This window comes from Balearica regulorum, chromosome 2 (genome assembly GCF_011004875.1).
Source record: "Balearica regulorum gibbericeps isolate bBalReg1 chromosome 2, bBalReg1.pri, whole genome shotgun sequence".
NCBI classification, from domain to species: domain Eukaryota; kingdom Metazoa; phylum Chordata; class Aves; order Gruiformes; family Gruidae; genus Balearica; species Balearica regulorum.
In genome coordinates this window covers 158298773-158321584 of record NC_046185.1, presented here as the reverse complement: position 1 = coordinate 158321584, position 22812 = coordinate 158298773, and the positions used below count along the sequence as shown (strand labels likewise).

General features: G+C 36.7%; 1 protein-coding gene across 2 annotated transcripts in view; it reads left to right on the top strand.

Annotated features, from left to right (window-relative positions):
- Positions 1-247: 247 nt before the first annotated feature.
- The window catches only part of UBE3C (ubiquitin protein ligase E3C), an 80367-nt gene continuing 57802 nt past the window's right edge, over positions 248-22812 (top strand). The window contains exons 1-9 of one of the 2 annotated variants that reach the window (XM_075746621.1): positions 248-510; positions 10531-10584; positions 13374-13448; positions 14133-14279; positions 15028-15143; positions 17081-17238; positions 19298-19451; positions 20262-20479; positions 20750-20904. In XM_075746621.1, the coding sequence (XP_075602736.1) occupies positions 445-510; positions 10531-10584; positions 13374-13448; positions 14133-14279; positions 15028-15143; positions 17081-17238; positions 19298-19451; positions 20262-20479; positions 20750-20904 (1143 nt within the window). In that variant the 5' untranslated portion in view covers positions 248-444. The remainder of the gene's footprint in view (positions 511-10530; positions 10585-13373; positions 13449-14132; positions 14280-15027; positions 15144-17080; positions 17239-19297; positions 19452-20261; positions 20480-20749; positions 20905-22812) is intronic. The other variant, XM_010300497.2, reaches the window with a different exon arrangement.

The following is a 22812-nucleotide window of genomic DNA, read 5'->3' as shown; positions in this document are numbered from 1 at the left end:
CCTGGTCGCTCGGGAGCGCGCTGGGGAGGCTGCGGGCGGCGGCCATCTTCTTCGCACAGCCGGCTGCTCCCTCAGTGCAAGTGAAGCAGCCCCGCCAGCCCCCTCCTCCGCTCCCTCCCTCCCTCCTCCTCCTCCTCCCTCCCACTACACTCAGCCGTCGCCGCCGGTCAGAAAGGGGGCGACCGGGGAAGCGAAGGCCGCGAGGCGGGGAAGGCGGGGAGGGGAGGGGGGGGGAAAGCCGGGCCGCTGTGAGGTGAGCAGCCCCGCGGGGGCGGCGCGGAGCTCCCCGGCGGCGGGCGGGCCGCGGGGTGCCAGCCCGTGGGGTTTGTGCTTCCCCGGGGCCGGCGGTGGCCCCTCCGCTCGCTTCTGCTGACCGGCCGGCGCCCCCTTAGCGGGGTGAGCTCGGGGGGCCGGACCCCACTCTAGATGGGATAAGCTGTAAACATGTTTAGCTTTGAAGGGGATTTCAAAACAAGGCCCAAGGTGTCCCTCGGAGGAGCGAGTAGGAAGGTAAGAAATGTCTCCTGTCTCCGCGTTTGTGTCTCGGTTTCCCTCGTTCTCCGCTTGCCTTGCCGCCGTATCGTTATTTTTACCGTTGGGCCTTCAAAAATGGGAGCAGCTATGACTAAGGTTTAATAGAGGGGAAATAAAATCGTCCCCTCCTGATGATGTGTTTGTCTCTGATCTCGCTGGCTCTGTTGTTTTTTTTGGTGGTGTTTTGTTGGTTTTTTGTTTTTTTTTTTTTTTTTTAAACCTAGCCACACACACCCTCCTAGGCTTGTAGTGTAGTAAGAATTGTGGGAAGCAAGGAAATGTCTCCTTAGCTCATCTCCCCTGAAAACAATCCGGCTTGTTGTGGCTGGTAGCACCTCCTGAGCTGTTCGTCTCTAGGGCTCCCGGGGTGAAGGAGGGAAGGACTCGGAGACCTCTTGTCGTTTCTCTCCAAAGAAAAAGCCTTGCCTGGACCCCCCTCCCTGGAGAGATGGGGGAGAAGAGCCTTACACAACCCGAGATCAATGCAAATCGCTGGGGGAGGCTTCATCCACGTGAGGGAGGGTTGCCGGGTCACAGGTTTAGCTTTTCTCTGTCAAGTTTACGTTCAGTCAATTTGTCGTGTGCAGGGTGAGTAGCAGTTAATTGTCTGCTGTACCAGACGATTGAATCTCCTTGTATTTATTGATGGAAAAGAAGTGAAATGGTTTATTTAGGTCTTGCTGATTGGACAGGGTAGTCAAATGTTTAGTCAAGCACTGAAGGGCACAGAAATACCGAAGAACGAGAGAAAGGACAAAGTATTTTTAGAAGTGGCCTGATTTGTGAGGATTCACTGCTAAAATACTGATTCCCCATATCGTCATTGGACATAATGGTGTGCGAAGCTAATGAGTGTTTTCATTAGTATTTTTGAATCTTAATGGGGTAAAACTAAGTCTTAAGTTTTTGCTATTGTGCACTGTAAGCAAGTTTGGTTCTCTGAAACTTTTAAAGTTTGGCAGTACAGTTAGGAAACTAAAGCTAAAATATTGCACTATGTGATATTAAAATCACAGTGAAGTTTGCATTTTGGTGTGAAGTCTTACATAATTTATTAAAGAGAGTGTAACAGAACTGTATTTAAATTGTGCAGCTTTTTGTCTGAATTATCTTCTGTTTATCTTAAGATGTTTCTGTTTGTTCAACTACATACAGTGGCATTACAGGAGTCAAAAATACAATAAATATATTCCAGTTGAATTAGGATTTGGCAGAACATGCCCTGGTCCTTAGCTGTACACTTTAGGTTCTTTGCAACTTTTAACACTGACTTGCTAATAGTGTTACTTGCAGAACATGTTTCCTTCTACAGAGGTAAACAACTGTCATACTATCTATACCTACTGATTTCTTCATGAAAGTTCAGCAGAATTTTATCTATTTGAATTATATGGGACAAATTTATTATTAATGTTATACAGGTATAAATTTCCAAGGACAAATATTAAAACGTAAAGGAAGTGGAAACGGAAATTGATGCATAACCTTCACTGTGTCCAATACAGAGGTAGTATTTCATGATCAGAGTGATACTGACTGGTCCACAGATTTTCTTATTTTACATTGGTATACTGAAGTGCGTGTGCTGCATCAGTGCAAATCAGTCACAGCTTTGAATGTCATAGTTTTATGGGCATTGTAGAATGCCCTTGAAATAGCTGTTTATTTTCAGAAACTACGTACAGTACTAATGAAAGAATTTATTTAAGCAGTACTAAGAATTACTTCTAAAAATGCAGTTTACCTGAACTTTTATGTAAACATATTACAGCAGAGGTGGCTCATGTGGTTTCCATGAGCTTCTCGTTATCTCACATCACAGGCTCCTTGTGATCATGTTTCTCATACCTATAGGCTTCAGTTTTACAGAAGACTGAATCGTGAAATATTTCCTTTCAGCTTTTTGTGCATGAGGGGGGAGGGGGGAATTGTTCTTTGACAACCCCCCTCGCCCTCCCCAATGTGTATAATTTTAGAAAGATACAGTGTAGTTCCATCCCTGCACCTCTGCAATGCTCTGTTAGTTGGATGGATGCTTAGTACTGCCTGTTTTGATTCCTTTGGTGGAATAAAGCACAACTCAGAAATACTGGTAGAATCCGTATGCAGGCTGCTTAATGCTAAGAGTAACTCTGTACCCAACTTGGGGAAGTTTCCCAAATGTTGCACCTGTACAGCTGCATTAGCAAAACCCAGTATGAAAGCAGGGACTCCGGTTTGAGGAGATAGCGCTAAAGATGTTAGCGTCATCTTCCTGATGTGGATACAACTACACCAAAATAAACCATCAGCAAACCTGATTATTCAAAGAGTTGTTCTGCTAATACAACTTCAGCTGCAAACAGTAACCAGGCTGGTCATGGGTCACGTGTTGACACCCTGTCTGACGTTGCGGTGTCTGTCTGTAGGGTTTCCTTAGGCCTCGTCAGCGGTCCTGGCAGTGTAGGCACAGTGATAGAAATATCACCGGGGGACTTGTGGCAGTTAGGAAGGTACCGAATCTAGTGCGCTTTCTCACCACTAACTTTTATGGCATTTTTGAATGATAAAAGTGGAGATTTTCAGGGTTTGTTTTACACTATCTGCATCTTATGTTCATGTGTGTTATGATGGTCTGAATTGCAGATGCTGTAGAGAGGCACTTCAGTCCAACCAAACCTTTTGCCAAAAAAGTATTCTTTAAGTATCACTTATTTTTGTTAAAATCATAGGTCACAAAGTTAATGTTCTCAAAATAACTATCCTTTTGACCTATCCTTTCAGAACATTATTGTAACATTTTAATATTGCGTTGTAGATAATGTAAAAGTATAGGTGGTATTGTCAGTGTTTGGACTTTTCCCTCTGTATCTACTTTCAAAAATCTGGTGATTCATTTGGATTATTTGGATTAGTTGTATTTCTTTGAGGGTATAGATACTGTGTTTTATTTACAATGCACTAAGTTTATTTTTGTGGGAGGTTTTTTTAAATTTATTTTTTGGGTGTGCTTGTTGTCACTTTTTGAAACATGATTCCTTACTCTATGAGGTTCTTCAAAAGTTATTTTCCATTTTAGTTTTAATTATAACTGGCAAAATGTATTTTTTTTTACTTCTGAAGTAAAATAGCCTCCAAAAATGAATAAGGTTATTGGAGTTCAATACAGGAACATCTTGAATTACTCACGGACTTTTTGTACGGGACAGCAATTGTTGCCTAAAAGGCCGTGGCTGCAGAATTTCTGTGATGTGTCAGACAGGGGAAAAAGAGGTGCGCATGAAGAGTTGGTTTGGGGTGCAGCTCAAATTGAGTTAGCCCAATCTAACTGTGCAGTGGACTGAAACAGATGGTCCTTCACCTGGGTGGTTCCCACCTCGTTCTTTGTGTCCCATATAATGAACATGTTTCTTCAGGGTGGAGTGTCACCATGCCTTCTGGTGGCAGCTGGCAGGTTTCGCTAGTTTTATCATGAAGTTGGGCTCTTGGTGGTGTAGTGCAGAATCTGTTCAACTATGTCAGCTTGATTTGGTAAGGTCAGGCCCAGTGTTCCATTATTAATTTTACCAGTGTGAAGAAAAATATGAGTTACCAGTCCTTTAGTACATCCATGCCTGTACTGAGGTGTACAAGGAGCTTTGTAGCTCCACAATACGTATTTAGGTTATAATATGTATTAATGACATCTTGTAAGTCTTCAACAGGAAAAATGGTTAAAAGAATAGTATTAGGTCAAATTTACAGTATCACTTGAGTTAGATGAACCATGCTTTTATAAATCCCAAGACTATTTAAAATGGAGTGGTTTTAAGTTATAATACAATATGAGATGATTTTTAAAAAAAAAAATAATCTTCCTTTTCAGGAATTTGTAATACAGATTAGTTAGCATTGTGGTGAAAGTGAAACCAACTTCATTGAATTTGCTTTTGGTTTTGTTTTTGTGGAAGACATGGAAAATTACTAATGAACAATTAGTGATGACTCCATCTGTATTTTAAAAAGTTTTTTTAATTTCTTTTAATATGGACTTTTTAATATTCAAAGATCTTTGATTTACAAAGTTTGTTTATATGTTATTTCAGTAGTTACTGATACGCTTTCTTAAATTAATAGCATAATACTAAGCATCAGATTCCTGTATTTTTTTTCTCCCAGCTCTCAGCCGAAGCGCAGAGGTAGAACTCTAGAAGCACCTTGTTTGCTCTTTGTTGTCTGTATTCTACACAGGAGGTAACTTCTCATGGAATAAAAATTAATGATTTAAAACCAGTAGGCTGTAAGATCGCCAGTGTATGGAGAGGGTTGGGATTGCTTACGGTGATAGATGTCTGTAGGATTTAAGCAATGATGGCACAGATTTAAAAAGTACTTTTGTTTCTCTCTTCTTGATTGACAGGATTTCTAGATTACAAATTTACAATGTATTTTTGAATATTTGTATTTTTGAATGGTGGGAAAGAATTGCACAGCTTTGCTCTATAAAACCTTTGTCCCATGAGGCGCATGACGTAGATCCTTATGCGAGTACATACCTCATTCTGAGTCAGAACTGTGCTCTGTCCAAAACGTTGAAATGTCAAAGTCTAAGTCTTGAAATACTCTTTGAATTTCAGATCTGTGGCGTGGAAATATGATGAGACCATCATGTTGTAAAATAATGACTGTCTATCAGTAGGAAGCTATATAATTAATGCATACTAGATTATTGTGGATTTTTTCCTTCTTGGTGACATTTAAAATTCTCCTCATTTGAAAGGAAGCTACGAATGATGGAGTTGAAGTTAGCTGACAGTGATGATTATACTGTTATTTTCAGTTATGTGCTATTTTCTCAAATTCAAACCAAAAATTTCTGCTTTTATAGATTTCCCCCCCCCCCGCTTGTTTCTGAGAAAATGAAAAGTCACTCAACTATGATGATGTGTACAAGGTACATCTTAAAAATCATAATACAGACAAACTGAGAGTAAATTTAAGAGCAACTTGTTTGCATTTCATTTGGCCTCTAGAGCCTCCAGTCAAGTCCTGGTTCCACTGTGTGGCTTTGTGTAGCTACTGTGATAAAGGTGTTTCCAAATAATCCGTACATCATACAGTAAAATTCGAGCGAAAATGCCAAGATGTTTTCTAGCAAGGATGTGACATTGATGTCAGTGAGGCCAGGCTTTCACTGGTCAGATGCCACTTCCTGGGCATATTTTAAGTACTTGAAAATACTTCCTACTGGAAGATGGTCTTCTCCTTGTATGAACTTAATCATGAGGTAAATAATCAAAGATACGAAGAGTTGCAAACTGTTTTAAAGCAGAATTTTTCAAGCTGCTGAATTTGTTTTACTCGGGCTGGCTGAGCTGTGTGTCCAGTGGAATTTAAATTGTTGAGGTTCAGTTCAAGACTTTGTGAGTCTTTTAAAATGCTAATTTCTTTTAATATTCAGAAAAGCCAATTGGAGTTTATCTTGTCTAAAATAATGTCAGGAACTAGAAACATTGTTGAGAACCACTTTGGAGGGGGATGTTTCCCAGTGTCCACCTTTGTTCTCTACAAATAAATGCCACAAAATCTTCCTTTTATTTGTTGGACTTATTAAATACTTCTGTTGAAAGGAATTTTACTCTGTAAATTGCTTAGGTCAGTTTATTTGCTTTGGGAGTTATTATTGATGTTTACGTGGTTCAAGCTAAATTCAGCTGAAAAGTCATGTTTCTCATTTTAAGGAAAGTAAAAAAGATGCAACTTCCTGCATTTTGTAGACGTAAACCATACAAGATTTTATAATTGTCCCCAAAAGTTAAAAGATCAAGTGCTTATTTGTTTTGCCATGAAAATTTCCTAAAAGTTATGCCTTGTACTTTGCATGATCTGTTGTGATGTTAAACAGAATAGTATTCTCAACTAAAGAAAGAAAATAAACCCCTGTGCTATATAAATAAATTTCAAACATTTATTAATATTTAGGTTTTTTGTGTCAATGCATTTCTTTAAATGTGCGCACTGTTTAGACAGTACTTGAAAATAATTACTCAGTTTCGCTTTGCATCTAGCATATTTTGGTTTTAAATTTACTTGCGTGGAGCTAAGATGGCGTGATTAATATAACTGTCCAGGAGTGTTCAATTTCAGATTTGAAAAGAGTCAACATATACTAGGAGTATTTGGGGGGAAAAAAAAAGAATTTCCCTTTGAAACTCAATTTTGAGCCAAGAGACTCACTCTTAATGCGAAGTATTAAAATGCAGGGCAAAAAGAATTGTAATTGGTATATTTATGTTTTTCTGTCCTTGTCTAGGATATGTAAAGACTAGGAGTTGTGTAAACATACTTTTGCAACAAAATAATGTATTTTAGCAAAATGAGGGCAAGAAAGCAGTTTTAATTTGAATTTTATTTCATTATGTATTTAATTGGAGTTTTTGAAGGACTGACACTGACATTGTTATGCTGTGAGATGTGACTGTTCTCATCAACTGGTCTGCTACAGCAGTGGTGTGACTTTGAACTTTGCTGTGATGAATAGTAGGGTACATACCAGTTTTATCCTGATGTGTAAGTTAATGTTTCAAATATTACTTAACATTTCTTTGATGGTAGTCACAAGCTTTCCTTTCTGTATACCCTCCTCCATCTGCTTCCTTGTTTTCACCTCTTCCCCCTTCTGTTTTACTCTTTGAGTCAGCATCCATGATGTCACATTACATTTTGCTGTCACATACTGTGTCTTTGCTTTCTTGTTTCTTTGTGATGTGCCTCATGCATTTGGTGAAGAAAACTTTTCAAACCGAGCTTTTTGTAGTGCTGTAGCTTGCGTCTCAGAGACTGCAGTTGGTTATTTTTACCAATAACTTCTGTTGGAGAAAGGAGTGGACAGAAAAGGGACTGCTAGTAGTATACTAAAGGTTGTATCAAACAGTGTATTCCCTGTTGTGCACTTTGGAGGTCAAGCTCCTGAAGAAAAAAGACTTCATCATAGAAAGTGTCTGGGATTTGAGTCAGTAAATGGCTTTTTTGCTCTTTTTGAGTTAGGGTTGAAGGAATCAAGATGCTGATGTTTCATTGCCCCTAAAATGTCTGCCTGCCTGCCTTAATAGGTGGACTTGATACCTGCTGTCTGGCAGGTGAAGAAAGAAAATAGCATGGCCATCACAGAAGCAAGGCAAGGGAGATGGGTAGTAGGAATGAGCTAAGTGTGATCTCTGAAGTTTCTGTTAGATGGTACCATGCTGTGAGTGCCTCTGGCTGTAGGCAGGAAGAGGTGGTGGTACAGCGGCTGTAGTTGTCAGCAGTCACGTGACGGTGTTGATGGGAGTTGTCAAATGTACCGCACTTACTGTAATGCTGTTGTCATTCACAACCAGCCACAGAGGAGCAGCTACTGGGTTTAGCTCTTTTTCACTGTTTATTAAGAGGCAAGGCAGGGAGGATTTCAGAGATGACTCTGCAGTTAGCTGTCTTTAAGAAACTATTTTGTTAGAATGCCCTTTGTAGGTGACTATTATTTCATAGTTTTTTCATCTCTTTCCCACAGCAGGTTTATTTTCTATTGCATATTTGCTGTTATGTTTTAATTTCTGAAGAGACAGTGTTGAATAACTGAGAGATATGTTTCTTGAATTGTATTTAAATACATTCTTTAGTCATAGTTATGATTCCATTACTTTATGTTTCTGATCTATATTTGTCTTGTGAACAAGAACAACAATATCATTTGACCTGTAGTAATTTTTAAAGGTGGGATGTACTTACCTGAATATTTTATTGTTTGTCTCAAAACAATTCCTCTATTGTATTTAATTTATTCTTTAAGAAGTTGGTGTTTTTCTTTACAGATACTCAAAGCAAGTATGTGAAATTGGCTAAAACCTTAAAATTTTGTTATTTTTTTAAGGAGTGGATTGGTTTAAAAAGTGCTCACTTCAGAGAGACCTGATTCCTGATCAGTGCAAAGCTGGTGATACACTACATGAGGATACACTACCCTCTTATCCCCCCTGCCCCTTTCTGATAAGCCCTCTGGCTGCTTATTTTCCTTTATCTACTTGGATTGTGTGTTTGTATTTTTTTGTACCATTCTCTTCTCCGCTCACGTGTAGCAGTTATCTTCCCTTTTCTGTATGTTCATTTGCCTTCTCTTTCAATCCGCTCTGAAGTGTAAGGACAAATTCAGCAACATTGCTTCTAAGTAGAAATGCTCTTTACATGGTGCTGCCTGCAGAATGAAACTCTCCAAGCACATTGAAGAGATGTCACTCTGATCACTTTTCAATAGGAGCATTTTACTAACTTCTTTAATGCATTGGTATCAGCTGTTGAAAAAGTAGTAATCTGTTAAAAAAAGTCCTGAAACTGTAAGCCATCTGTTGGTTATTTCTTAATTTAGTACATTATTTTGTCTTTTGTGTGTGTGTGAGGTCAGAATCTCATGCCTCACATTACCAAGCAAACCTGGCGCATTTTCTTTTGCTTGAGTGGAGATACATCATCTTATGTATGTATTTTGTTATGACTTGTTTATACTGTGTTTAACACATGGAAAAAACCCTGTCTTTAGAGGGCAATAGCTGTAGTTAGTGGTGTCTTTGGCCATAAATACTGTCTTTAGAGGAAAAGATGGTTAACCTTCTTGTGGGATTTTTCTTTCTTTGTGCTTGCTCCAGTAAATGATCTGACATACAAATCCAATTTTAAGTTCCTTTTTTGCATCTCTGTTTTTCTTTTTTCATTCTCTCTTGGTGGTCTGTGTTAAAGTATTTTCTATCCTAAAGAAACCAGAAGAATCATGACCTTGCTTCCTCTGTATCATCAAAAAAGAAATGCAGAAGAGTTTTTTGCCATCAGTTTTTGTATCTGCATATAGATGTTGAAAATATTCCAGCACAGTTGTTTTGAATGTGGTTAAATATTTTATAAGCATTTGTTTGCCAACTTAAAATTTATTTTTATATATTTAGATATAATACATTTTCAGCTTGAGTGCGTGTTTTTTTCCCCCTTAACTTCTCTAGACTAATAAGGGCATAGTTAATATACTGTAGAAGCAAAAAAAGAAAATAGTTTCCTTAAATCTATTGTCTGTTTTAGACTGGATTTGGAAAGGTGCCAGGGTACTTTCAACTCTTACTGTCTGCAGTGGGAGCTGAATACTCTGCATAAAAAAGAAATTATTTTGTGTATTTCCTTGGAAGCCACTCACAACCATCCAGTGAGACATTCTTGCAAATCAAGTTATGTTCATATTTTGTAATCCGTGTGTACTGATTTAAGATTGTGGTTTAAAAGCTAATGCACAGATATTTATTGTAATGGTATTGTCCTTCAGATGCCTCATGAATACTTTAGCATTCTTTTCTTTTTCTCTATTTCAGAGGTCACTGTCCTGAAAGTTGCAGTTTGTAGCCTTAATTTGGGTGAAGAAGTCAAAATTTTAAATAATTCCTACCATTTATGTTATATAAGCCTGTTTTGTTATCTTTTCCAGACAGGTTTTGAGGAAAAGGATAAGTAAATAATAGAGCTTAATGGTTTTTTGCAAGTTAGACAAAACCATGGGGCTTTGGAACAGTATGTGATTACTTTGAACATGCCACAACTTGCTGTACGCACCTGGGCCAGTGATTTAAATACACTCCAAGCAAGGAAAACACTCGATAAACATTTGGTGCTACCTGGTAGGATTGGGACCCTATTATGTTTCAGCTCCCCTGTTTGTAAATGGATGATGTTTGCCTAGATTATTGGGATGCTGAGAACACAAACCTGGACAAGGATCAGTACAGCTGGCTGCTCTTTGCCTGTCCCTTGCCTTTTTATGTCGCTTCCCTCCATCACTGTGCTTTTGAGAGGGCTGTGTTCCATGTGTTTGTAAGAGCAGAAAATGATCAACACTTCCTGTTCTCCAGTGTTCTATGTATTACATTTTATGAACAATCCCCAAAGTGAAGTCTAGATTAAATATGAATGTATTTGAATCATGTATTTGAATGAAAATGCAATCGTATCTTTAATTGTGCTTTATAGGAAGAAAAGGCTTCTCTCCTGCATCGTACTCAGGAAGAAAGGAGAAAACGAGAGGTAAAGTAGACTGTAAGCGTTTGCATGCACACTGGATTTTTCTTTGATGTAGTAACATTTACAGTCCAAAGTACTTTATTCTGCTGGGGCAGTCGTACTTAGTTCAGGAATGTTTTGTTTCAGTTTACAAGTTCTACATAGTCTTCCAGTGTACTAGAATTGACAAACCATTTGACTGCTTTTAAGATGCTTCCCAGAAGGTATTTTCATCTCAAAGGAAGGTAGTTAAACACACACTGCTTTCCTTTTATTTTGGTGCTCATTTGATCTAGTCTTTGTTGCAAAGAGACAAGTGTTTGCATAGTAAATTGCATTTTTTGCCTTGTCCATAATCTTTTACTATGGGTTGGTCTCAGCAAAGTGTCTTCTGCTCCTGGTTCTACTATGGTTTGTTGGATGACTTTCAGCAATTCACTTCCCCAGTGTGTGCCTCAGTTCTGTTGAGGTAGAATCAGAACAATGATACTTGAATGCATCCTGAAGTGCATTGAAATCACCTGAGAACTGAGGACCAGTGAGAAGCAGTTGTGAGGCTGATACATGAGGCTTTAGGAAATCTTAACACTGGTTTGAGATTGAAGCTTACTGCTATGGATAATTCAGTCTGAAATAATGCAAAGGAGGAAAAGGCATTAAAATGAAAAAATACCAGTTCTAAAACATGAATATATGTGGCAATATGAAAACAAAATTTAGTAATATGGAATTAAAGTGCATATGTTCATTTTGTCATATGTTGTTTCCCCTCTGATATGAGTAGAAGTAATTTTGGTCTTAAAAATTATTTATGTAGTTTTCATGCTAATCAAGACAACAGAGCAGTTTGCCCCTTAAAGGTGTGTTTGGCCCTTGCTAGATTAAATACAGGTTCTGCAGTGGCTCCTCTGTTTCTGAGGACAGTTTTGGGTTTTTTTCTTTCTAACCTGGATGTATAATTACAGACCAAGTTTAAGTATGAAGTTACTAGGATTTCACCAGTTAGTTCGGAATGCTGTGTTATGAATCAGTTATGACCAGTAAGTCCTTATCAGCTTACACAAAAAGACTTTTTTTGCCCTTCATAAACTTTTTGCCGTATATTGAAATAACCCATTCGTTTGCTTAATTCTGTCTGCTGCAAAGCTCATGCAGAGTCATATACTGATCTCTGTATACGTACACGCATACACACAAAAATTTTCTGTGGCATATATCAGATTCTCACAAAACAAATTACTACTCTGAGCATAAAATCAGTTACGGCTTTCAGAAAAATGCCTGTAGCAGAGTCTTAGCCATGACCTCAGACTTACAACCTTTGCAGTTAAGTGTTGCTAGCTGACAATTATGCTTTGTAGGATAAAGCCTGTATCTAAAGAAAAGGAGAACTTACCTACTTTTTAGATGCGCATTACATTATGATTATTAAGATAGAGTGCCTCTCTGTAATTGAAACTCTCTCCTGCTTGCCCCCATATTTTGCACTTTTACTGTTAGATACTTTGGAGAGAAAAATAGCCTTTGGCCTATCAAAATTTTCATTTTGGTCCATGCTTTGGAAGTAATTAGATTCTTTCAAGTATATACTTATTCTGAGAAATTGCTTTAGGAACCATGGTTTCCAAGAATAATAAAGTAGGCATTGAATAGCAAATTCACCTGGTGTTTCTCTGGTCAGTTCAGGTTAAGTTCTTAAGTGAGATGTGCCTTTATGGCACAATTAGTAATCGAGTTTTTGTGAGTTGAAAGCTTATGTGAACTTTCCCAAACGTATTTTAATGAAATGTATAAAAACATTCTGGTGCTTTGTTTTGCTTGGTGACCCCCAGAATTATGGCCTCATTATAGTTCAAGGATTGTTGAGGTTAAAATTCCTCTTCTCAAAGCAGGCTTCTCTGATTTTTACTCTTGATCTTCCTACTTTCCCTTCCTCAACCACTGCTTTGTAGCTCTAGGTTCATGAGCAACTGTTTTATTTACTTCCCTCTTTCATCACATAAGAAACTATATGGACTTCATTAGAAACCTAATTACAGTAGCCACTTCCCTTAGATATTCATTGTGATGGGATATGCTGAGGGTATTGTCAGGGGACTCACCGAGTGCTCTTTCAATAGTACCTGAAGCAAGCTGACTTCCAGTTCCCCAAAGTGAGCTGTTGTGTAGGGATGATTTTAACTACTCTTTGTAGCTACTGAGGAAGACATCATAAAATGACTACTTTATATGTTTGGTTGAAAGAAAGAGCAAGAATTTTTATTAATTTCCATATTGTGCTCCTGGGTTTAAAGCATTAAGCTTCATTTTCCTTTTGGAAGCAATGTTATCTCCAAATAATGTTTTGGGGTTTTTTGTGTGCTGTTTCCCCCCCGCCACATCTAAACTGCACCAGCCTCATAATACTGATATATTATTTGGGAACAAATAAGCAGGTCTTCAGTGTTAGCTGATCTATGCAGAAAGAGGAATGGTGTCATTGAATTGATGAATTCTTCAAAATTTTAGTATTAAAACTTTGTCTAATAAAATACAGATGTGTTTGTTTTGATTTCTGTAGCATTATGTATTTACTGAATATTAAAAATTCTTTAGCAATATCTTAATGGTAAATTTACACTTAAAACCATAAAAGGCTTTCTCCCTGGTCTATGTGTATTGGATGCAAGCCTTCAAGCACTTTATTTTACTACTGATTAGTGCTTAATTTTCATTAAAAAAATACCTTTTGAATACAAATATATTTGATAAAATTGTAGAAATTAGAGTCACTTCCACAACGTTGATTTCAATTTTCTTGCTTTGTTCTACAGGAAGAAAGACGGAGGCTGAAAAATGCAATAATAATCCAGTCATTTGTAAGAGGGTACAGAGACAGAAAACATCAAGTAAGTACTTACTTATTTAGAATGATCTAAACCAGTTTTGCTGAAAATGAGGCTTTCTAATAATAAATAATTCCATTGAAAAATTTCCACCTTTTTGAGTATTGTGTGTGTCCACAAAGTGCGAGTTTTTTTCCCTCTTGACATTTTCATTTGAACCTCAATGTTTTAGTAGATGGATGTTTATTCCATAAAGCATGTATGTGACAGTGGGATTATGTGCTGTTTTTTTGAGCCGATAAAGCATATGAAAACAGTTGGGTATCAGCAGGTTTCACACACTAGTGGAGCTTTTTTTTTTCCGATATGACTAAGGTGTTAGTTTTAGTCCAAAAGATGTTCTTTCTAAGCTGCTGTTGGGTAGATTATTCTAAGAAAGAGTTGTATTTATTTAAATTCACTAATATTGGAGTAAACTAGATGAAAATGTTTCGTGTGATATTCTTTACTTGTACCCATTGCAACAAATCTGTTGATTTTCTTTTTGGATTACAGAAAGCAATTACGGCTTTAACTGTGATATCGTATGTTTGTTTTGGTCTCTTAACAAATGTGTTGTATTCATTTTACTACTTTGCTACCACTTTGGATGGGAAACTGAAATGAGGTTTTTAAAATTTTACATCTCTGTTTTAACTCATAACCGTTATTGATGTGTTGATGCATGTCTTATTTTTAATTTTCAAGTACTCTATCCAAAGAAGTGAATTTGATCACTGTGCTAATTTGGCCCAATCTGGAGGAACATTTTCCACTGCTAATGGAGCTAATTTGACTCTCTTAGTTCGTCAGTTACTCTTTTTCTATAGACAGAATGAGGATTCTAAGCGTTTGGTGAGTACTATTAGATACTTTGATCCATAGTACTTTTATTTCATGCATTTTTGAAGTACTCTTTCACTTAAAAGATTTTGAAGGGATGCAGATAAGGCCTTGACCACTTCAGTAAATTCATTTAAGAATTATGGCTTTTGCTGGCCTGCACTTTGCTGTTTTTTGTTTAGACAGATGTAACTTAAATTTAGATTTTTATATGTACATACACAAGATCTGTGAAATGAAGTCTCAAAATCCTGTGTGTTATTCACTGTAATTTGTTAAAAATAATACACTTCTATTAGAACTTAATTGTAAAACAATATTTTCTATTTAGCCCTCTGGTCATTCCTAAGGTGTTTGGCCTTTTTTTTTTCCCCTCACTGGTCAATGATGCTGACATATCAGTTGCAAAGTCACTGCAAACTTCCCAAATGTACACGTAGGTATGATTCATAGGGGATATTGATAATGGATGTTAAAGAATTATGGCTGTTTAAAAACAAAAAATTAACAGATACATTTGTTGCAAGGGTAAAGTTATTTGTAAATGTAATTCAGTCTTAACTTTGAAAGTTTAGTACTAGCAGTCAGGTAGTTTGTGTTGTGTAACACTTTTTTTTTTTCTCAGCTGAACATGATTGTCTTGTGGTTTTTTAAGTCCTTCAGAGGTATCCAGAACAGGATTGAAATATTGCTGTCTGTGTTGCAATAAATAATATAACTTGTTGTTATAAACAGTAAACTTGTGCATATTTTTTCCCAGGTATGGATGTGTCAGAATTTAATTAAACAGAGTTCTCAGTTTGTTAAGCAATTGGATGGTCCAGACAGAGTAACTTGCTTATTCCAAATAAAAAGACTGTTGGGGCTGTGTTGCAGGTAAAGTCTTTTTTCTGTGTGAAAGTGTTCAGAAATTATGTTGGGCACTTGTTTGTTTCTTTTTGCAGCAGATGAAGTATTAAATGTAAATTTATTTTGTGGAGAGGACTGTTTATATTAAATATATATGTAAGCCATAGTATAAGATACTTGTTCCTATGTGAGAACAATGGAAAGTTCTTAAGCTCCATTGACTTTCAAGTTCAACATACACTTAAGGGATGCCCTGCCTAGGGATAGGCTTGCGTTCTTAACTGTTTGCTTATAGCGATATCATTAGCAATATTGTGGAAACTGGAAGGTTTTCTCGGGAACTGATGGTAATTAGAAGGTATTTTACGAGTTAGACTAATGTTCCAAGCACGTGCCTTGGATATATTTTGTTTTAAAACTAATATTATTTAAGATGCCTTTCCTCACACTTTATTTTGAATTTAAGGCGTGTTAAGCAGTTGCATTACTGGCTTCAGCAGTACATTTATTATTTGTAGTGGGAGGGTTCTGGGAGGATCACAGGAAGATAAATCTATAAAGGTGACTTGAATAGCTGGCAGCTAAAGCCTAGTTTTAGAGAACAATATATTTGCCCTTATCAATAATAGGAACTAGTTATACTCTCCAGAGCTTTAAAATAGGTGGGTTTTTTTTCCTTTTAATCTTGAGACTTTTCTTAGAAAATTGTTTCATTCAAGTCACTGAACCTTGTGTTCCTATAATTGTGTATACTGAGTGTATAATAAACAGTGACACCAGATACTAAAGACGACTTGAGCAGTGGGCTTAAAAGTCCACATACAGTGGAACACAGCTGTGGTGTCACTGGATTGAATCGCACATTTTCACCACAGTTGAATTTGTGGTTTTGTAAATGCAGCTCTGTTAGTATTCCCACTCTCCCTTCCTGACTGGGTGATGTGGGAAAGCAAAAGGAGTGGAAGAGCTGTCCCTGCCTATACATGTAGGGAGAATGGAGGAAGAAGCTGCTCTTAACTTCATCTTAGCGGCACAGTCATGGGTGTCTGTACTTGCTTTCTGAGCTACTTTAATTTTCTGCAAGAGCCCAGAAAGCGAGCAGTGGGACAGATAGCTGCGAAAGAGTTTCCATGGGATAAGTTCAGATTCATGAGAAGCTGTAGCTTTTGATGCTATGGTAAAAAAGGTGACTGTAATATCTTAGCAAGAAATGGTAGTTCGATTGTAGCTACATCTGCAAAAAAGGTCTTGTTGTCAGAGTATCTTTTTTTCTGTTTAGTGTCTTAGCTATGGTGTCACAATAGTTTTTGCTGATAGGTCCCATCTTTCTGAATGGCTGGGAATGAAAGCACGTTGTTAGGGCAACTATGCCTATGTACATCTCATACTAACAAATCCTTTTAATTCTATGCAGGCTCTTAGTTGTCACAATTTCTGGGGTTCCTGGTAGTTGTTTCATAAGCAATTTGCTAAAGGGATGGGGATGGTTGTATTTTCAATATTTCAATCTGTAATCAAGGACATATTGTTTTAGTTATATGTTTGGCGTTCCCCAGCATTTGTTCCGAGCCCATGTTGCTCTGTGGCTTTCATGACTCCATTTTTAATATGGGTAGTAACACATGTTGGAAAAACATGCGGTATTCTTTGTCTGTCTTCCAGTTCATGCAGTGGACCTCCAAACTGTCAAGTCATTGAAAGCAAGAATTTACTAGGATTTAAAGAGAGATTGCTATATTCATAGAAATCCTAAAATCAGGAATGAGTATTATAAAGGCGCCAAAAAAAAGATGTAGCTAAACTACTGAGAGCACTTGGAAACCAAGTAGAAATAAGTTATTTTAAGGTGAATGTGAAAAGTTGTGGGGTTTTTTGTAGTTTTATTTTTAAATCAGTGTGTATATGCTTGTAGTGAAATAAGAGAAATATCTTGCTAAATAATTTTGATTTCATTTTGTTTATAGGCTATTGCAAAATTGCAATGATGACAGTCTGAATGTTGCACTTCCTATGAGAATGCTTGAGGTATTTTCGTCTGAGAATACGTATTTGCCTGTTTTGCAAGATGTCAGCTATGTGACGTCAGTAATTGAACAAATTTTGCACTACATGATTCAAAAAGGTGAGTAGCTAGGCACTAGAAGTTATCGGAAGTACTCAAAAATTAAACAGAATGTGTAATACCTGAAGACCGTGTCATTTAATCACATTCTGCCTTTACCACAAACATGATGAATTGAGTGCTGCATATGCTAACCTATACATTGAATGGATATTTTGCTTGTAATTAGATCACTGCTTGAGAAATTACTCTGGAAATTCTGTTTATAAACTGAATATTCTACTAAATTACTTATATACACTTTTACCATACATTTTAAGAGTGGGTGGATATTACCTAACAAAAGTTTTATTCCAGTAGCTGTTGACACACACGTACGTGTGTACACACACAGTGGCAGATCTAAGCTTTAGTTGTGTAAAAGTTGGGCGTTGTTTTGCAGTACTCATTATTATCGTAAATTGGCGTTACCTTTTCATCCTGCTAACACTAGAGGCGCCTTAGCAAAGAGATGGTGACTTAGCTTTTATTTCCCTTGTACCATCATCAGCAAAACTGTTGGCTAAACTACAATGTTACACCTGTGCAAACACACTGAAAGTTAATGAATTGTGTACTTACCACCAAAACTATGTTTTGTCTTGAAGAAACTTTATTACTCTGGGAATGTGTGAAAAAATTAATTTGCCTTTCTGATACCATAGTTTGAGTTTCCAAGACTTGTGGATGGGGAGAAAAAACAAAAAAAACGATGAAATAAGCATCTCTGATCTGGCTTCATTATATAAAACATAAAAAGAGCACCTTCCAGTTTGTTAGTTAGTTGTTGGAATGATTCTATGTTAGTAAGTTTTAAAATACTTTCAGTGGACTAGGCTGTTTTACCCTGTTTAAGGATTTGGTTTTAACTACTTCATGTTGAAGTCACTATGAGGAAAAAAAATGACATTGTAGCACATTTATTTTACTTGCCACGCATAACTAAAACTACAGAAGTATTTGTGTTTGTCTCATTGCTTACTGTATAGTAAGTATGTCTTCCAAAATACTTCAATACGTTATGCTTTGTTCTTTTAGTATAATACTCAGTCCTCACAACTGATGCATGAAAGGTTCTTTACTAAAATTAATGATCTAACATCTTGATAAAATCAGCTTTCTGATCACTTATAATAGAAACAAAAAGAAGTGGTTGTGTGCAACTACAAATGTTCTGTCTCCTAATCATTTATGATGGTTAAGTTGTAAAGAATCTGTAATCAGCTTTTATTAGTATATGTTTTTGCATATAATTTGTTGTCCATGTGTGTCATGTCAGCATTTCTAAGGTACTCCTTTATGGTGAGTTCCACTTGCTTGGCAATGGGTCTTAAACTGGACCTCTTAGTGATGCAATACTATTTATGCGTGTACAGTGGTTCCTGTAGTAGTGGAGCTTGTGTCTTAGTTTAGGAGTTCATTGAGGAAGAGGAAGTTGGTTTAAGAAGAATGAAATCACGTGATTCCATATGTACTTTAGTGAGATTGTAATAACTTTTAATAGATTGCTCTCTACTCATCTTTATGGCTTGGGTGATAATGCATTTTGTTACTGGCTGAGAGATCCTTGTTTTGGGAACGGTAATTGTATTCTTCAGCCTGCTAAGCCAAGGTGTTTGTAGAATTGAGACATTCTACCAATAGGACTCTTACCTGTATGATATGGTCGTGTTTTGGAGTAGAGGGCAAAATTCATCATTTCTGAAAGGGTGGAAGGACAACTGTCAAAAACACGATTAGAGTCACTCATAGGAGAAAAGAACATGTTTTTCATAGGTCATTGTTTTAAAGAATCAAATTATTCACTTCAGCAGCAGGAGCAACCACTCTTTGAAAATCAGACTGACTCTGAATGCAATTATCTATCTCTGATTTTTATAAAGTGATGTTTCCAAAGAGGTTGCTGGTATGTCCTGTTAATGTGACTTGGACTGTTGTACAATGTCTTCTGAAGCAAAGTGTCATGCAATGAATTGTAAAGGGTTTTTTTCAAGTTAAAAATGTTAAGTATATAGTTTATTTTATAAGGAAAAGAAGAAAAATAATGTTGTATTTAAAAAGTGATATTTCTTATTTGCAGGCTACTACAAGTCGCTTTATTTGTTAATTAACAATAAGCTTCCCTCGAGTATTGAGTATTCTGATGTTTCTCGAGTTCCTATTGCAAAAATACTTCTGGAGAATGTTCTGAAGCCATTGCACTTTACATATAGCTCCTGTCCAGAGGGTGCAAGGTAAATAAAGGTCATAGTAGATATTTGTATACTCACTTGTTATTGTCAGAGGGGCAGAATTTGTTGTTGTTGAATGCTTAGCTATTCTTTTAGTGCAGTTTGATTTATTTGCAATAGTAATGATTTTTTTGTAATGCTGTATGTTGATGAAACAATGTAGTTCCAGATGTGTTTAAGAAAAAAGCAATAAAATGCTGAAGACTACAGTAAACAAAGCACAGAGAATAGCAGATATCACAATACGTAGGAACATAGGTGGAGAAAAATGTAGATGAGAGCAGTATGCAGTTAAAGGCAGATGAAAAGAATTTTAGAGATAAAAAGAACTTTGTGACAGAGGAGCTGAGTTTTATGAAGAGAAATAACTAAGTCATAGCTTACAAGAAGAAAGAGTCAGGTATGTAGAAAGATGGAACAAAAAAATCAAACTCTGGTCGTGTTGCATGTGACAGTGTTTTGTGTTAAAATAGTATTTTTTTGGGGGAAAAAGACTAATTAAGCTTTTGTGATTTATTTTTTATTTCAAGATTATAACCAATGACTTTAACTTCAGAATAGTTTTCTGTGAGTTCATGAAAAGTTTAAAGGATAAAATTACATGTAAGATAATGAGGAAAAGGATGTAGTATTAGAAGTCCATTTTTGAGAAATATGAGAAATTTGGTTTATTAGCATAGGATTAATGGAGCACATCTTTGCAGTCTTCTTGATGGATGTGTTCAAACTTGCAAATTGATCTATTATTCCATGGATATAATTGTGGAAAATTTTGCCTATATTTTCTATAAAGACAATTTTTCTTAATTTCAGGCAGCAGATTTTTGCAGCCTTCACAGAGGAGTTTCTGGCAGCACCTTTTACAGATCAGATATTCCATTTCATCATTCCAGCGCTTGCTGATGTGCAGACCATTTTCCCTTATGAGCTCTTTCTGAATGCACTATTATTAGCAGAAGGTGGATGTTCAAGAAGTGATCAAGCCCCATGGCTGTTTTACTTTGTGTTAACAGTTGGAGAAACATATTTGGGTGAGAAAGCTAAATGGCGAATTAATTTTTTTTCATATTTGAGTTAATATGTATTTCCACGATGTGGCTCACTGCAAAGCAAAAAGCACAGTTTGTGGATGCAAGTATTGGAGAGATCTGTTTTACTAGCTGTTCTTAACCTTTTCAGTAAAAAATATACCTTATTTGGGAAGACTTGGCATAATGTGTTTCAGGTATTTCTGGTAAAAGATAGTTTATATTACAGTGTGATCTGGCTAATGATCTTTTATTTCAATGTATGTGCTATAGGATCCCTTTCAGAAGAAGGACTTCTTGTGTATTTGAGGGTACTCCAAACTTTTCTCTCTCAGCTGCCTGTGTCTGTGGCTGGTTCAAATTGTCAAGATGCAAACAGTGATTCTGAAGATGAGGATGAAGAGATCAGTAAAATGACAACTGCACCAGTAAGCAGTACATAATTTGTTTAAATGAATTTGTATTGCAGCAGCAGCAGCAAATATAGGGAAAAACATGATCACCGTAAGTCCAATATTCTTATAGTGACATGTAGAAGGGAGCATGTTTACTACTTAGAAATAGATGGCTGCTCACTGTAAGCAAATGGAACTGGTTGCTTACATTAAAAACAAAACAAAAAATCAACAAACAAAACCCTTACTATAATAAGAAATCTTAAAATACAGATAGTGTGTCTTCTGAAGGACAGAGCTTTTATTTAACAAAGAGTTTAAACTTCCCTGCTTTAAATTTGTATTTTACAGAGACTGTTTTACTCTCTGTATTCTTTTTAAGTCCATGATGATGCTTAGATACTATGAAACATACCAGTCTGATCTTCCAACTTGGTATTTTCATTTTTTTCTCACAGAAATATTGTAAGCTCAACTACAGTCTTTACCCTGTAGAATTAGCTCTGTATTTAAATATATCCACTACCTTGAAAACCCTCAAAGGCGGAACACCTGCTTTGTATAATAATGTATAGAGACTGTAGCATAAATAGAACTTTTCACTATAGTTTAAGCTTCCACCAGTAAGATAAATCCATGCTAACTTTAACCTCTTAACGCTCGGATCAAGGCTTTGAACAACAAAAGTTGGAGAGATATAAATTCAACAGTTTCTCACTGGCCTTTATATAGTCTCTCAAAAGACACTGCCATTCAAAGGACCTTCTGGAATGTGTGAAATTTCACCATTTTTAGGGTTCATTTAAAAAAAAAGGTCTCATAGATTATTTTACCTCCCCACGCTGAGCTGGGAATTCTGGATTTCTGGCTCTTCTGAATTTCTGTCTGTCTCAGGCATTCTGAGGCTTCCTGGCATTTTCTTTAGTGATGAAAGCAAAAGCATACCAGCTCTTCTAAGAGATACTGTTCTTATAATGCCTACTTATATTTCATGTAAGGTAATGTACCTTTCTGAAAGATGCAGCGTTTTTAAGACCTAGATATTTAGGTCTCTTGTAAAGAGCCATACTTTTGGGGAGTACATGCAACCTTTTACCTGTGCGTTTTTAGATGCAGTGTGTTACTGTTACCGTGAAATCTTAACCAAGATAATGTGAATAAAATACTTAATTTTCCTGCCCTACACACACTGTGTATGATGTAAATATTGGCAGATTCTACTTGTGATTTAGAGATATTGATGATGTTTATGAGGTGATTAGGTAAAAACAAAGCAGAAATGTATGTTCATAGGTAGCTTACAGTAGTTTGTAAATAAAAGAAAATCTGCTCTGAGACTTTAATACATAATACTATTTATTGCAATATGCTTTTCATGTGTTTCTCCTGTGAGTTTTTTATGTATTCCGTATTTTCATGCATGCCTGTCTTACAAAAAAAAAAACCAAAACAAAAACACCAAAAAATGGTGAGAGGTGAACTCCTCTTTCTTAGAAATTTCATAATTGGATAACTTGTATCCTTCAAAGAGCCAGACTGCTTTGCTCTGTTGGGGGCAAGATAGAGAGAAAATAAGGAAAAGGTTGAGCTCAACCCAGTTCTTGCAAAGAGAAAGCATTCCTCTTGCTACACTTCTGGTACTACCCAGACGTGTATTAGTCACCCTGAAGTTTTTTGTTGTTTGTTAACCCATGGGTTATGAATGTGAAAATAGTGCTTGTAAGTGAACTTACAGTAGACTTCCATTTCTGAATTTCGTGTCCAATGCTGGCTGACTGTCAGGGGGGAAGAGATGACTGTTTGCATATTTTGTGCCAGTGAATAATCTTGCTTTATTGTATCCAAGCGTTGCAGAACATGCTTACATGAAAGGGAGTCTTTCCCACTGGTAGCGAAAAGATTGATACCACAACCCAACAGTTGCCTTCCTAGGGATTTAAG